Below are 13,004 nucleotides of genomic sequence, written 5' to 3' on the forward strand. Positions count from 1 at the left end.
TTAACACTTCTACCCTTCTCTAGCTCAACCTCCTTACACCATATCTTGAACTTTGTGAGTGTTTCAGATTTTTCTTTAAGAATATATACCCACAACTTCCTTGTATAGTCATCAATGATAGCTAGATAATACTTTCCTCCACCAATTGAACACACCGGTGAAGGCCCCCAAAGATCACTATGTATGTAGTCTAAAGGGGCTGTAGAAGAGTGAATACCTGTAGGATAGGGTGCCTTCTTAGCCTTTCCAAGTATACACTGCTCACAGGGGTTCATCTTGTTGAAATCTCCAGAGATCAGACCCTTCTTGATGAGTTCTTTCAAGCTTCCTTCAGCTGGGTGGCCCAATCTCTTGTGCCATAGCATTATGGAATCATCTGACACTGCATTGCTTTCTCCATCAACAGCCTTAGCCTTCAGATAATAGAGAATATGCTCTCTGTCAGCCTCCATCATCACTGCATCTCCAGATTTAACAAACAATTTTCCTTGACTCATCAATATGGTGAACCCTTTCTGCTCCAGCATTCCCAATGAGATGAGATTCCTCTTCACTTCTGGAATATACCTCACCCCAGTTAGGATCTTTATAGAGCCATCTTGTAGGCTTAGCTTTACCTTCCCTATTCCTCTGATCTGACAAATGTGATTATTACCCAGCACCACAGTGCCTGCTGCTTCTTGAAGGTCATGAAACCAGCTCCTATTTGGGCACATATGGAAGCTGCACCCTGAGTCCATAATCCACCTATGACTGACCCCACTGTCACTAATATTCATGAGTTGAGCCGGGGGATCAGCACTCTCCACACAATCAGATTGGTTGTGTCCCTCAGAGGCTATCTTTCTCTTCCATGCATGACAATCTTTCTTCAAATGTCCAGGTTTCTTGCACCAATAGCAAGCTCTGGTTTCCTTCTGAGCATCAGAACTTGAGGGTTTAGAGCCCTCAAACTTCTTCTTGAAGTTCTGCTTCTTGAACTTCTTCACATTCAAGGCCTCTGCAGCTTGAACATTGGAGCTTGCAGAGCCTCTGTTGGCTGTCTTCTGGAGTTCTTTGGCCATCAAGGCTGAATAGACTTCTGCATAGGTGATAGGTTTATCTCTTCCATAGATAATTGCATCACTTAGCTGGTCATACGAGCTAGGCAAGGCATTCAATGTGAGAATGGCCTTATCCTCATCTGAAATCTTGACATCAACAGATCCCAGGTCATCAATGATCTTGTTGAACTCCTCTAGCTGCTCAATGATGGACCTATCTCCAGAAAAACTATAGGCATACAGCCTCTTCTTGAGATACAGCCGGTTAGCCAAGGATTTGGCCAAGTAAACTTCATCTAACTTGTCCAAGATCTCCACCGCAGTCTTGGCTTCTTGAACTTCCCTCAAGACCTTATCTCCAAGGCACAGAATCACTGCAGAATGTGCCTTGAGCTGCATCTCCTCCATCTTTGCCTGAGCTTTATCATCAAGCACTGGAGCCTTTCCTTTCTCCTCTGGTTTTGCAAGAACTGCGGCCAAGCCTTGTTGAATCAAAACCGCCTTCATCTTCATCTTCCACAGGCTATAATCATTCTTGCCTGTGAACTTTTCTGCATCAAGCCTTGCTGCCATCTCTGAAACCGTTTGATCCTCTGCAAATCAGCTTCAATATCCCTTCCCACAGACGGCGCCACTTGTTGGGATTTACGCACACAAGGCTTTCACACACTCAAGAAGATCACACACACACTCACTGTTGTATGAGATCACACAATGCAGAAACACACACACTCACACTTTGAGTATTGAAGATGATAATCTTGGAGAGAAACTGGAAAACTCTTTATTGATTAAACTCTACTCTAAACTACATACACGGTGAGCTATTTAAAGCTCTACAATCAAGTAGCAACTGCTACTAACTAACTTTAAGAAGAATCAAGAAAGCAAGAAGAATAACCGCTACATCTCAGCTAACTAACTGCTGCTCCAACGGCTAGTTCGGCTAGGTTGCTTCTTCCTTCTCGGTTCAAGACCGAACTCCTTCCTCGGCTCAAGACCGAACTCCTTCCTCGGCTCAAGACCGAACTCTTCCTTCTCGGCTCACAACCGAACTCTTCCTTCTCGGCTCACAACCGAACTCTTCCTTCTCGGCTAGTTCCAGCTCAAAGCCGAGCTTCCTTCTTCTGCCTTCTTCTTCTCGGCTAGTTCCAGGCTAGTTCCAGCTCGGTAAGCCGAGCTTACCGAACTCTGCCTTCTTCTTCCAACTGAAATGAGCACTCCATTATTACAGTTCTGAAATGGGAGGATGTGGAAATAGGGGAGCCAAAAGAAGGAGAGATCAAGGTCAAAACTAAGGCGATTGGTCTCAACTTCATTGATGTTTATTTCCGGAAAGGATTTTACAAGGCTCCAACAATGCCTTTCACACCAGGTCCATTTTCTCCTTGTCATGGAATTGCTTCTATTATCACAAGAAAAGGATCAATGAGAGTAATATGTTCTTTGTTATTGAAGAATGCCATTGATTAATCAGTTCTCAATTGGTTTATTCGACACAATGATTCATTTCATGTAATTTGTCAACTCCCTTAGTTGTGGTACATTTAATACGTATTACACACTGGGACATCATTGCAATCTAATATGAACTACTCTCCGTGGCAGGAATGGAGGCCGTTGGTGTGGTAACTGCTGTAGTCCTGGGGTAACTGGAATAGTAGTTGGAGATCTTGTTGCTTGTGCTGGTAATCCAATGGGTGCATATGCAGAAGAGCAAATCCTTCCTGCTGTGAAATTTAAAAGCACCTTAATTGTTTTATCCTATACTTCTAGTTTAGGGGAAAGAAAATGTATTTAAAGCACCTTAACTGTTTAATCCCGTACTAAGCTTTGCTTTCTGCAACAATTTTTCCATTGGATGAAATTATCTACAGGCATAATTACCTTATGACAATATCATACAGGTTGAGCCAGGGCATACTGTCCTTGTTCATGCTGCAGCTCGCGGAGTAGGGTCTCTGTTATGGCAATGGGCAAACGCCCTTGGTGCCACAGTTATTGGAACTGTCTCAACTAAAGAGAAAGCAGCTCAAGCTAAGGAGGATGGCTGCCATCATGCTTTATTGTACGAGGAAGATTTTGTTAGTCGTGTCAATGAGATAACATCTGGTAAAGGAGTTGAAGTGGTCTATGATTCTGTTGGAAAGGATACATTTGAGGTAATGAAAATTATTTTTGCAAGCATACTCTTGATTTCCTACTCTTAACTATTTGCAGAGGGGGTGTCAAACTGTCAATATGGTTTATTGTGATAGACATGCACCGGACTTGTCTAGTCTAGACAATGGAGGAAGCACAATGATTTAAGGAAAATGAACTTGATTAGGATAAAATTAGTCTCTCTAATTAGCACGAACCATGGATCTGATTATAGTGAAATTTCTAGTTTTGATTTGTGTCATTGCTTATATAAACTGCCCTGAAATACATAATGGGGCAGGCAGTGATTTGTGGTTAGCAACATCTCCATCTTGATAGGGATTATCTTTTATTTCTTTTGTTAAACTGTTTCAGATTATCAGATTAATTAATCAATCTTTCCTTTACTCTTTTTTGGCCCTTAACTCATCAATCTGTTAGCATGATTTGTAGTTGAATTTATTCTGATTGATGATGGGTCAATTCTTCACTTTCAGGCCATCACCCCCCTCTTTTGTTATCTTCATTGAGCTGTAGTTGCACTGATTTCTCTAATCTCATAAGTCTCTGATTGGATTTCTTTTGATCAGGGCTCGTTGGCGTGCTTGAAAGTTCGTGGGTACTTGGTTAGCTTTGGTCAATCCTCTGGTGCTCCAGAACCACTACCCATATCGGCTCAACGAGGGATGAACTGCTGCATTCTGCTTCTGAGGTTTTCACAAATGTTGAGGCGGGTGTCTTACGTAAATCATACATACCCCTCATCTCAGGCTGCACAAGCCCATTCAGATCTTGAGGACAGAAAAACATCTGGATCCGTTGTGCTTATATCATAACGGTGTTAGTAGCTGGGTGTCGAGGCTGAATCGCACTCGAATAAGGATAAACTAAATCTCAATAATGTTTGTATTTCAACAAAACAAAGAAAGTCTAATAAATGTGTGTTTTAACATGGGTTTCCCGTGTGGATTTCTTTATATGTTTTCAGCAGTGTGAATGCTTGAGTTCTGTTCCTTTACGGTCAACTTGATTTAGAGCATCTCCAGTGGGCGGATGTCCCACTCGGACATCCACTAGGACATCCCAAAAACACCTCCCGCCACGTCACTAGGACTTCCCATCCCACTGCCACGTCACTAGGACATCCCTTTCACAATCCGCCCTTCCCATCGCCCTTCCTACTAGGACTTCCCGCAATAAAAAAAATGACAAATTCACAAATAAAACAATTTATGTTTATGGAAATAAAATTTCAACACGAATACGAACGGGAAAAATTAACAACTTCATTTAAAAAAAACATACATGATTTGAAAAAAAAATTACATAGTAATAAAATTCAACGAGCCGTATATATAGAGTTTAAAAAAAATTAAAAAAAATTTAAAAATCGGACGTCCGACCCGGACGTCCAACCCGCTCCACAATGGCGGACGTCCGAGGACACCCGACGTCCTCACGGGACGTCCGTATCCGACCTCCCCTGCCATAATGGCGGACGTCCCGGTCCCCCGTCGCGCACGTCCGACCGGACGTCCGCCATTGGAGATGCTCTTAGGGAACATACCATTTTGTATCCAAATGTTACGTTATGTTTAATATTTATGATATTGATTTACCTAGAAACCAAAACTAATACTCTCTTTGTAGGTAGATTTTACCCTCTCTATTTAAGTTTGGTACACAAAAGATGTAATGTAGATGTCATGTTGTCTTTTTTTTTTGAAATTTTTTCTCACAATATATAAAGATATACCTATTTCACTTAACACACGATACAATACCTCTTGTGTCATTACTATCTCGACACGATTGTAGTATAAATCTACTCAATCATTCTATTTTCGGCGATTGAGTGCTAATTCACCTTGTCAGAAATATACATGTCACCGCAACATGATACATGAGCTTCCAACTATTTAAATGTTTACCTATATAAAGTTGATGATTATGTTTAAGTATATGACCTTGAGATCCAGCGTTTAAGTCTTCCTAAGTAATGTTTGTTAGTTTTCTATTTTTCTACTTATATCTTATAAAAAGCGCACGCAATCAAATTTTATACTCCCTCCGTCCCGGACTACTTGCACTTATTTCCTTTTTGGGCGGCCCAAGTTATTTGCACTCTTTCCATTTTTAGTAAAAATTTTCACCTACAGCCGTAATATTTGACTTTGCTATACACTCATTCCTTAATCTCCGTGCTGAAAAGGAAACGTGCGAGTAGTGCGGGACGGAGGGAGTAGTATTAAATTTAGAATGGGTAGGGTAGGGTTAAGAGTGAATATGAATGGCCTCAAATCAAATTTTTCTTATTGAAATTAAATTGGTTATAATTTTTGAGGGTATAGATTGCGGTGGTTGATAAGACGCAAGGCGTGACGTCATCAATTGTTTTAAATTAAATGCAGTGACAAAAACAAACAATGGTCTTACTTTCAACTACCCAAATTCACCAAATATGGTCAAAGCTATCAGAGTTCATGAACTCGGAGGCCTTCAGGTATTTTCTACTCTGCCAAATTTTAAGCTGTGGATTGTATTTTACTTCTATTCAGTGATTGCAAATGTGCTCTTGTCAATTATGATCTTTGGGGAAGAAATTAAATGTTAGGTTCATTTTTGGGTTGACCTATTCTACTTTCATCCCAACTTCTCAATTCATTTGCCGTTGCTTTTAGTAGAGTAGGGCGAGACCGATGGAATCAAATTAATGATTCACATAAATCGTACATGTCAGAATAAGATTGATAAACATAAAGCGGAAGTTTACATGGATTCGGATTCATGGTGTTTGATTTTCTTGATGATTCTGAAGTATGAAAGTTAGTCTTCCATGTGTCAACGCATTCACATATAATCTGTGAAAGTAGTATTATACGTCTGATCAGTAGGAATGTGATTCTATTGACCTATTTGGAACCATGGCAATGTATTTAGATAATAAGTCTCTAACTTTATTATAACTTTAACTTTAATTTCAAGCATGACAAAATTAAAGTTATCCATAGAATCTTCACAATAGTCCTCATACTCTTATAGATAATCGTTTGACCCTATAAATTGAAACCATAATGTATTACTTACCATTTGAAGCATATTTTGTAGGCTCTGAAATGGGAGGATGTGGAAATAGGGGAGCCAAAAGAAGGAGAAATCAAGGTTAAAAATAAGGCTATTGGAGTCAACTTCATTGATGTTTATTTCCGGAAAGGAGTTTACAAGGCCCCAGCATTGCCTTTCACACCAGGTTCATTTCCTCTTCTCATCTTTGTATTTCATTTCTAAATGTTCTAAGTCTTTATGATCAAGTCCCTATGCTCTAACCAATCATATATCTAAGATAAGTTTTTTAAAATGTTGTTTCCTTTTTTTAATTGTTAAGACTTCTATTTGTTATTGAAGAATGTCATTGCTTAATCAGTTCTCAATTGGTTTATCTGGCACAATGGTTCATTTTCATGCTTTTTGTCAAATTCATGCATTGTGGTGTATTTATCACACGTTGGGACTTCATTGCAAGCGATCTAATATGAACTGTTCTCGATGATAGGAATGGAGGCCGTTGGTGTGGTAATTGCTGTAGGTCCTGGGCTTACTGGAAGAGTAGTTGGAGATGTTGTTGCTTATGCAGGTAACCCAATGGGTGCATATGCAGAAGAGCAAATCCTTCCTGCTGAGAAAGTAGTCCCCGTGCCTCGTTCTATAGATCCTGTTGTAGCAGCATCAATTTTGCTCAAAGGAATGACTGCTGAGTTTCTACTTCGCCGATGTTTCAAAGTAGGTTTTCTTTCATATTTTATTGTGTTTAGGGGAAAGAGTATATTTAAAGCACCTTAAATGTTTAATCCCATGCTAAGCTATGCTTGTTCCATTTAGGAGTGTGGAAAAATACCAAAATACTGCACTTATCGTACCGAAAAAATACCGAAAATACCGGTTTTTTGGTATACTGCAATTTTCGGTATGGTAACGGCATCAATTTACTTATACCGCAGTATACCGACTTTTCGGTATACCGGTTTTTGGCATTTACCGTATATGGGGTATACTGCATATATTGAAATATTTTAAGAAAAAGATTTGATTTTTGAAGTTATATTGATTTGAAGGTTATGAAAATGATTTGATTATGATGGAGTTTTATTGGTTTGGACGTTATTTAAATAGATAAATCGTTATTTAATATATTTTGGGTATAAAACAGATTTTTTCGATGTAACAAATGTATAACAGCATTACGGTATACCGTAAAAGTACGGTATACCAAAATATGGTACAGTATGCCGCAATAATGGTACGATAATGGTATCGAAAATTTATCATACCTAATTTTCGGTATACCGAAAGGCTATGCGGCACGGATACGGATACGCGTATCAGTATCCGAAGGATACGGATACGCGGATACGGCTCTTTCCCAAACAACCCGATACGCGGATACGTTTTAACTATTTTTTTAATAAATAATAATAGTGCATAATAAATTACAAAATAGATATTCTAATGTTATTATACAAATAAAAATAATAAAATTACAAAATATTAAAAGCTAAAGTCAATTTCTTTTATGGTCGATTACACCACATCGATTTTTTGGTTATACTTATCCATATTACCAATAATATTGATCAAAATATTTATTTATAGTTACAAAATTAGACAAAGTTAATGGAGTAATAAATTGGCCCAAAAAATGAGCCCCAAATATACTCCTTTTCCATCGTGACTACTTCTTGCCCAATTCATTCTCCCATTTCCAATTTTCTTCAATCCCTAGTTGAGGCAATAGCGGCGCCTCCCCTTTCTTCTTCTTCTTCTTCTTCATATCCGATTAACTGTCAATTTTGTTCCCAAATCGGATTGAAGTTCGTAAATTGAAAGTTGCGAAGTTCTTCGACAGAGATGGACGTTGATTTCGAAGAGGAGAACCTCAGATCTTTGCAGATAGAGGAGGATGAAGGCCCAATACGGCCCAGCTCGCGGATACGCCGAAGGATACGTATCGAATCTGAGGTTTCCCGGCCCAATACGGCCCAGCTCGCGGATACGCCCAGGATACGTATCGACGGTGTATCCGTCGCGTATCGGTATCGGATACGTATCCGATACGTGATACGGCAACAGGGTGGCGTATCGGTGTTATATAGCCGAAAGGTATCGTATGATATTTCGTCATACCACAGTTTTCGGTACGGTATGCGGTATGAGGTTCTCGGTACGGTATACCGTACTGACCCACTCCTAGTTCCATTCATCTTAGTTAATTGATTTAAGGAGATCATTGTTTTAGTTGTCCCCTTCTTAATCATATGCAGAGTAATATCCACATTTCTTTCTTCAACAATTTATCCGATGGATACAATTATCTACAGGCATGGTTATCTTATGACAATATCATACAGGTTGAACCAGGGCATACCGTCCTTGTTCATGCTGCAGCTGGTGGAGTAGGGTCTCTGTTATGCCAATGGGCAAATGCCCTTGGTGCCACAGTTATCGGAACTGTCTCTACTAAAGAGAAGGCAGCTCAAGCTAAGGACGATGGTTGCCATCATGCTTTATTGTACGAGGAAGATTTCGTTAGTCGCGTCAATGAGATTACATCCGGTAATGGAGTTGATGCCGTCTATGATTCTGTTGGAAAGGATACATTTCAGGTAATGAAAATTATGCTTGCACTTTGCAAGCATTTTCTCTATTTCCTACTCTTAACTATTTGCAGAGGGGTGTCAAGGGGTCCTGTTATGTTGACAACTATCTTAAGTTGATAACGGACAACTATGCCAACAACCTATGTTATAAATGTAAACACAATGACATTTGTATGTCAACTATGATAATTTTCAGTGGGATTTATTTTGATTGATGATGAGTTGTTTCTTTACTTTTTCTAATCTTGTAAGTCCTTAATTGGGGTTCTTATGATCAGGGCTCGTTGGCATGCTTGAAAGTTCGAGGGTACATGGTGAGCTTTGGTCAGTCCTCTGGTGCTATAGACCCAATACACTTATCGGCCCTTCCTCCAAAATCCATCTTCTTGACGAGGCCTTCCATGATGCAATACACGGCAACGAGGGATGAACTGCTGCGTTCTGCTTCTGAGGTTTTCACAAATGCTGGAGCGGGTGTGTTACGCGTAAGAGTAAATCATACATACCCGTTGTCGCAGGCTGCACAAGCCCATTCAGATCTTGAGAACAGAAAAACATCTGGATCCATTGTGCTCATACCAGATGGGTGTTAGTGGCTGAATCATACTCGAAGAAGGATAAACTAAAATCTCAATAATGTTTGTGTTTCAATAAAACATAAGTCTAGAAAATGTTTGTTTTAACATGTTTTTCTCGTCTGGATTTCTTCATATGTTTTCAATAATGTGTGAATGCTCTTGAGTTGTGTTTCTTTTTCGGTCCACTTGATTATGCTCCAATGTTTTATTGTGTATAATAATTATAACACCAATGTACTCGAAACCAAAACCAAGTACAATTCTAAACAAATTATCATTCTATTTTTGGTCGTAGAGTGCTAACTTAACACAGTTATAAATACATGTGTAAACATGTCAATGCAGTTAGAGAAATTCAGAAAAAGGATCAAATTCACTGAGAATTTAGGATTGAATTCACTAACCTTCAAAACTTAGGATCGAGACACAGAAATTTTTTAGAATAATGGATTTTAGCATTTTTCTCTTTTTTTCTGTTCTTTATCTTATTATTTCATCACAAAATATATAAACGATTAATTATATAATTAATTTACATAGCATATCACAATCAAATATTTTTTCCTAATTAATCAATTTTATGATTAATTTTTCATGAATTGAGTAATTATATTTAATAATTAAAAATATAAATAATAATGAAGAAGATGGAGCCTCTCGTGTCTTTAGACTCTATACATTTTAATTATTGAATGAAATATTTTTCTTCTTTTTTTTCTCTCTTTAAAAAGTATATATGTGTATATTTTTAATTATTTAATGAGTAGTTTGGTCAAATCATAAATTTTGCAAGGAATATAATAAGAAAAAAAAGAGAGAAAATACAAAAAATCGTTGTGACTTGATCAGTTCAAACTTAACTCATGCAATTAAACATACTTTTATCATCAACCAAAAAACTCACGCATCAGAAAAATCATTCTTCTCCAGCCTCTTCTCTTGTTGGAGCATAACAAAATACCCCAAGATAGATAGATACATTTTGAATATTTTATGATCATAACAAAATTGTTGTCAAATTTGTGTTATTTTGCATTTACACAAGTAATAATCCACGTACTTAAAGAATATCACCTGTAGATAGTAACTAGTTTCAATATTATCATAAATTTAGAAACTGGAAATTTTGCTCTATTTATAGCTTCCGAATAAAAGTTGTTCAATCCCATCTTACATTTTTTTATGATCATATAATCAATCAACAATCAATTTATATGGAGTAGTATTTTGTTGTTTCCGACACATAAATTTGAATGTTCATTTCTCCGACTAGGGTCCTAATAAACTCTGTTACTCATCGACAGGTTGAACGAGGCCACAGTGTCCTCGTGCACGCTGCAGCTGGTGGAACTGGCTCCCTGCTGTGCCAGTGGGCGAACTCCCTTGGCGCCACGGTTATTGGCACTGTCTCGACCGAGGACAAGGCAGTTCAAGCCAAAGACAACGGCTGTCACCATGTCATACTCTACACGCAGCAAGATTTTGTTAGCCGCGTAACATGTGGTCGAGGAGTTGAAGTTGTGAACGATTTGGTTGGCAGAGACACCTTTCAGGTTACATCTTCTACACTTAGTATGTTGACAACTATCTTAAATTGATAACCGACAACTATATCAACAACCTAGGCTATAGATGTGAAAACAAAGAGATTTGTATGTGAACTAAATGTAGTTGACATGCAAATGTCTTCGGTCGTGTTGACATCCATAACGTAGGTTGTTGACCTAGTTGTGAGTTATCAACTGATGATATCCTTAGTATGTAGTCTATATATTCAAGCTTGAGATTGAAAATTGGAATAATTGGGTAAGGGGTCATTGGAAGTTGGGGGATACATGGTGAGATCAGCTGTAGCAGCCAAGTGTGTGTTGTTGAGGCGGCCATACAATGCTAGTCGAGATGAAGTGGTCGAAGCTGCATCTGAGGTGAAGTTCACCAATGTTGAGAAAGGCATTCCACGGGTTCGTGTGAATCACAGTTACCCCTTTTTCCGATCTCCAAGAGAGGAGAACATCAGCTTCCATTGTTCTAATACCAGATAACATCATGTTCAGATCCTCACAACTTAACAAAATTTAAATGATGTACTAGTATGTTTACCTAACAATATTATAATTATAATTAAACTCAACATTAGTAATAAACCAATTATTAATCAATATTAGCAAAAAAAAAAAGGAAAATGGAATAGTATCACTATCACATTGGTAAGAAATACTAAAGCTAGAGACTAAGAGGTAAATATTTTTAATGCTTGTTTGCAGAACTACCGTTTATGTTTACACCATCTAATAGTAGCAACTAAAAGTTGTGAAAAACTTCTCAATTAAAAATACTCCCTCCGTCTCACTCTAAGTGTCACATTTTTCTTTGTGGGATGTCACATTCTAAATTACACATTTCTAAAATTAGAAACATCACTCACTCTACTTTTTTCCTCAATCTTTTTTTATTCTTTCCACTTAACTCACAAAACAATACTACATAAAATTCCGTGTCGAAAAGCAAATGCTCCATTTAAGTGGGACAGAGGGAGTATAAGTTGATTACTTTACTTATATCACTAGTAGTGGGTTTTGATCCATGCAAAACCATTCTTAATACAAAAATGCAGAACCAAGCATACAAAAGTCATTTTTAGGTCATTGTAAGCTTATTTTTACGTCATTTTAGTAAGGATGACATGAAATGATCTTAACATGACCTTAAACCCAAAGTTTATAATATGACCTAAAACTACTTTACAATGACCCTCCGTGTTTTTGTTTAATTATTGACCATTGGATTGTCAAATCTCATGGTCAGGATTTGGTCTGGATTTTGTATTAAGATCAAGTTTTGTATTGATCATTTTCCCACTAGTAGTAATTCAAAGTGTGTGTAAAGCTGCAGTGTGTATTTTAGTGTATGTCTGTGTGAAGGTGAAGTGTGTGCATGCACGCGCGTGTGCGTGTGAATAGTAATGTTGACTATAAGGAAATTTTATGTTAGATGATATATTTATAACAAGTTAACTATAGAAAAGATAAAAGAGAAAGCATTTATGTGCGTAAAGTATATTTACATAGTTATGGCAACCAGTTGGCAGTGGGCCAACCAGTTGCCGATGGCGACACACATCTCGATCTCCCGTTGGTACTCGTTGACCACACCCTTTAGCTCCACCGTCAGGCGGTGGTGCTCCTCCATCCATCTTGCACTCTATATCAAACAGTGCTGCATCTAGAAAAATATGCAGAATCAAATCATTAATTCATTAATTAATTCACACCCTCGAGATTCACGCCTAATGCAACTTTTCTCACGCCTGTACTTGTTGAGCGCATCCCTTAGCTCCATCGTTAGGCGATGTTGCTCCTCCAGCCATCGTGCGTACTCCAATCAAATAGTGTCGCATCTAGAAAAATACACAGGATCAAATCATTAATTCATTAATTAGTTCTACACCCTCGAGATTCACGCCCAATGCGACTTTTCTCAAGGAGCTGCAATTCACCAACCACGCGCATGAGTGGGATAAATTGTCTCATCCTTAATTTTTTTAATTAAGAAAAAATTGTACCCCCAAGTTGTGTTGGTATAAGGGA

The 13,004-nt window shown here is 38.2% G+C and overlaps 2 protein-coding genes and 1 pseudogene across 2 annotated transcripts; all 3 read left to right on the forward strand.

Annotated features, from left to right (window-relative positions):
- Positions 1 to 689: 689 nt before the first annotated feature.
- On the forward strand, positions 690 to 4,137 carry LOC121745819 (annotated as a pseudogene).
- A 1,448-nt stretch (positions 4,138 to 5,585) lies between these two features.
- On the forward strand, positions 5,586 to 9,590 carry LOC121743595 (2-haloacrylate reductase-like). Its single transcript, XM_042136923.1, has 5 exons — positions 5,586 to 5,688; positions 6,294 to 6,435; positions 6,739 to 6,965; positions 8,591 to 8,845; positions 9,118 to 9,590. The coding sequence occupies exons 1-5, from the start codon at positions 5,647 to 5,649 to the stop codon at positions 9,430 to 9,432; spliced, it is 981 nt and encodes a 326-aa protein (XP_041992857.1). The 5' UTR covers positions 5,586 to 5,646; the 3' UTR covers positions 9,433 to 9,590.
- Positions 9,591 to 10,670: 1,080 nt separating this feature from the next.
- Positions 10,671 to 11,459, forward strand: LOC121745820 (2-haloacrylate reductase-like). Its single transcript, XM_042139768.1, has 2 exons — positions 10,671 to 10,970; positions 11,229 to 11,459. The coding sequence occupies exons 1-2, from the start codon at positions 10,671 to 10,673 to the stop codon at positions 11,457 to 11,459; spliced, it is 531 nt and encodes a 176-aa protein (XP_041995702.1).
- The last annotated feature ends 1,545 nt before the right edge of the window (positions 11,460 to 13,004 follow it).

Source organism: Salvia splendens, chromosome 8 (genome assembly GCF_004379255.2).
Source record: "Salvia splendens isolate huo1 chromosome 8, SspV2, whole genome shotgun sequence".
Classification (NCBI taxonomy): Eukaryota; Viridiplantae; Streptophyta; class Magnoliopsida; order Lamiales; family Lamiaceae; genus Salvia; species Salvia splendens.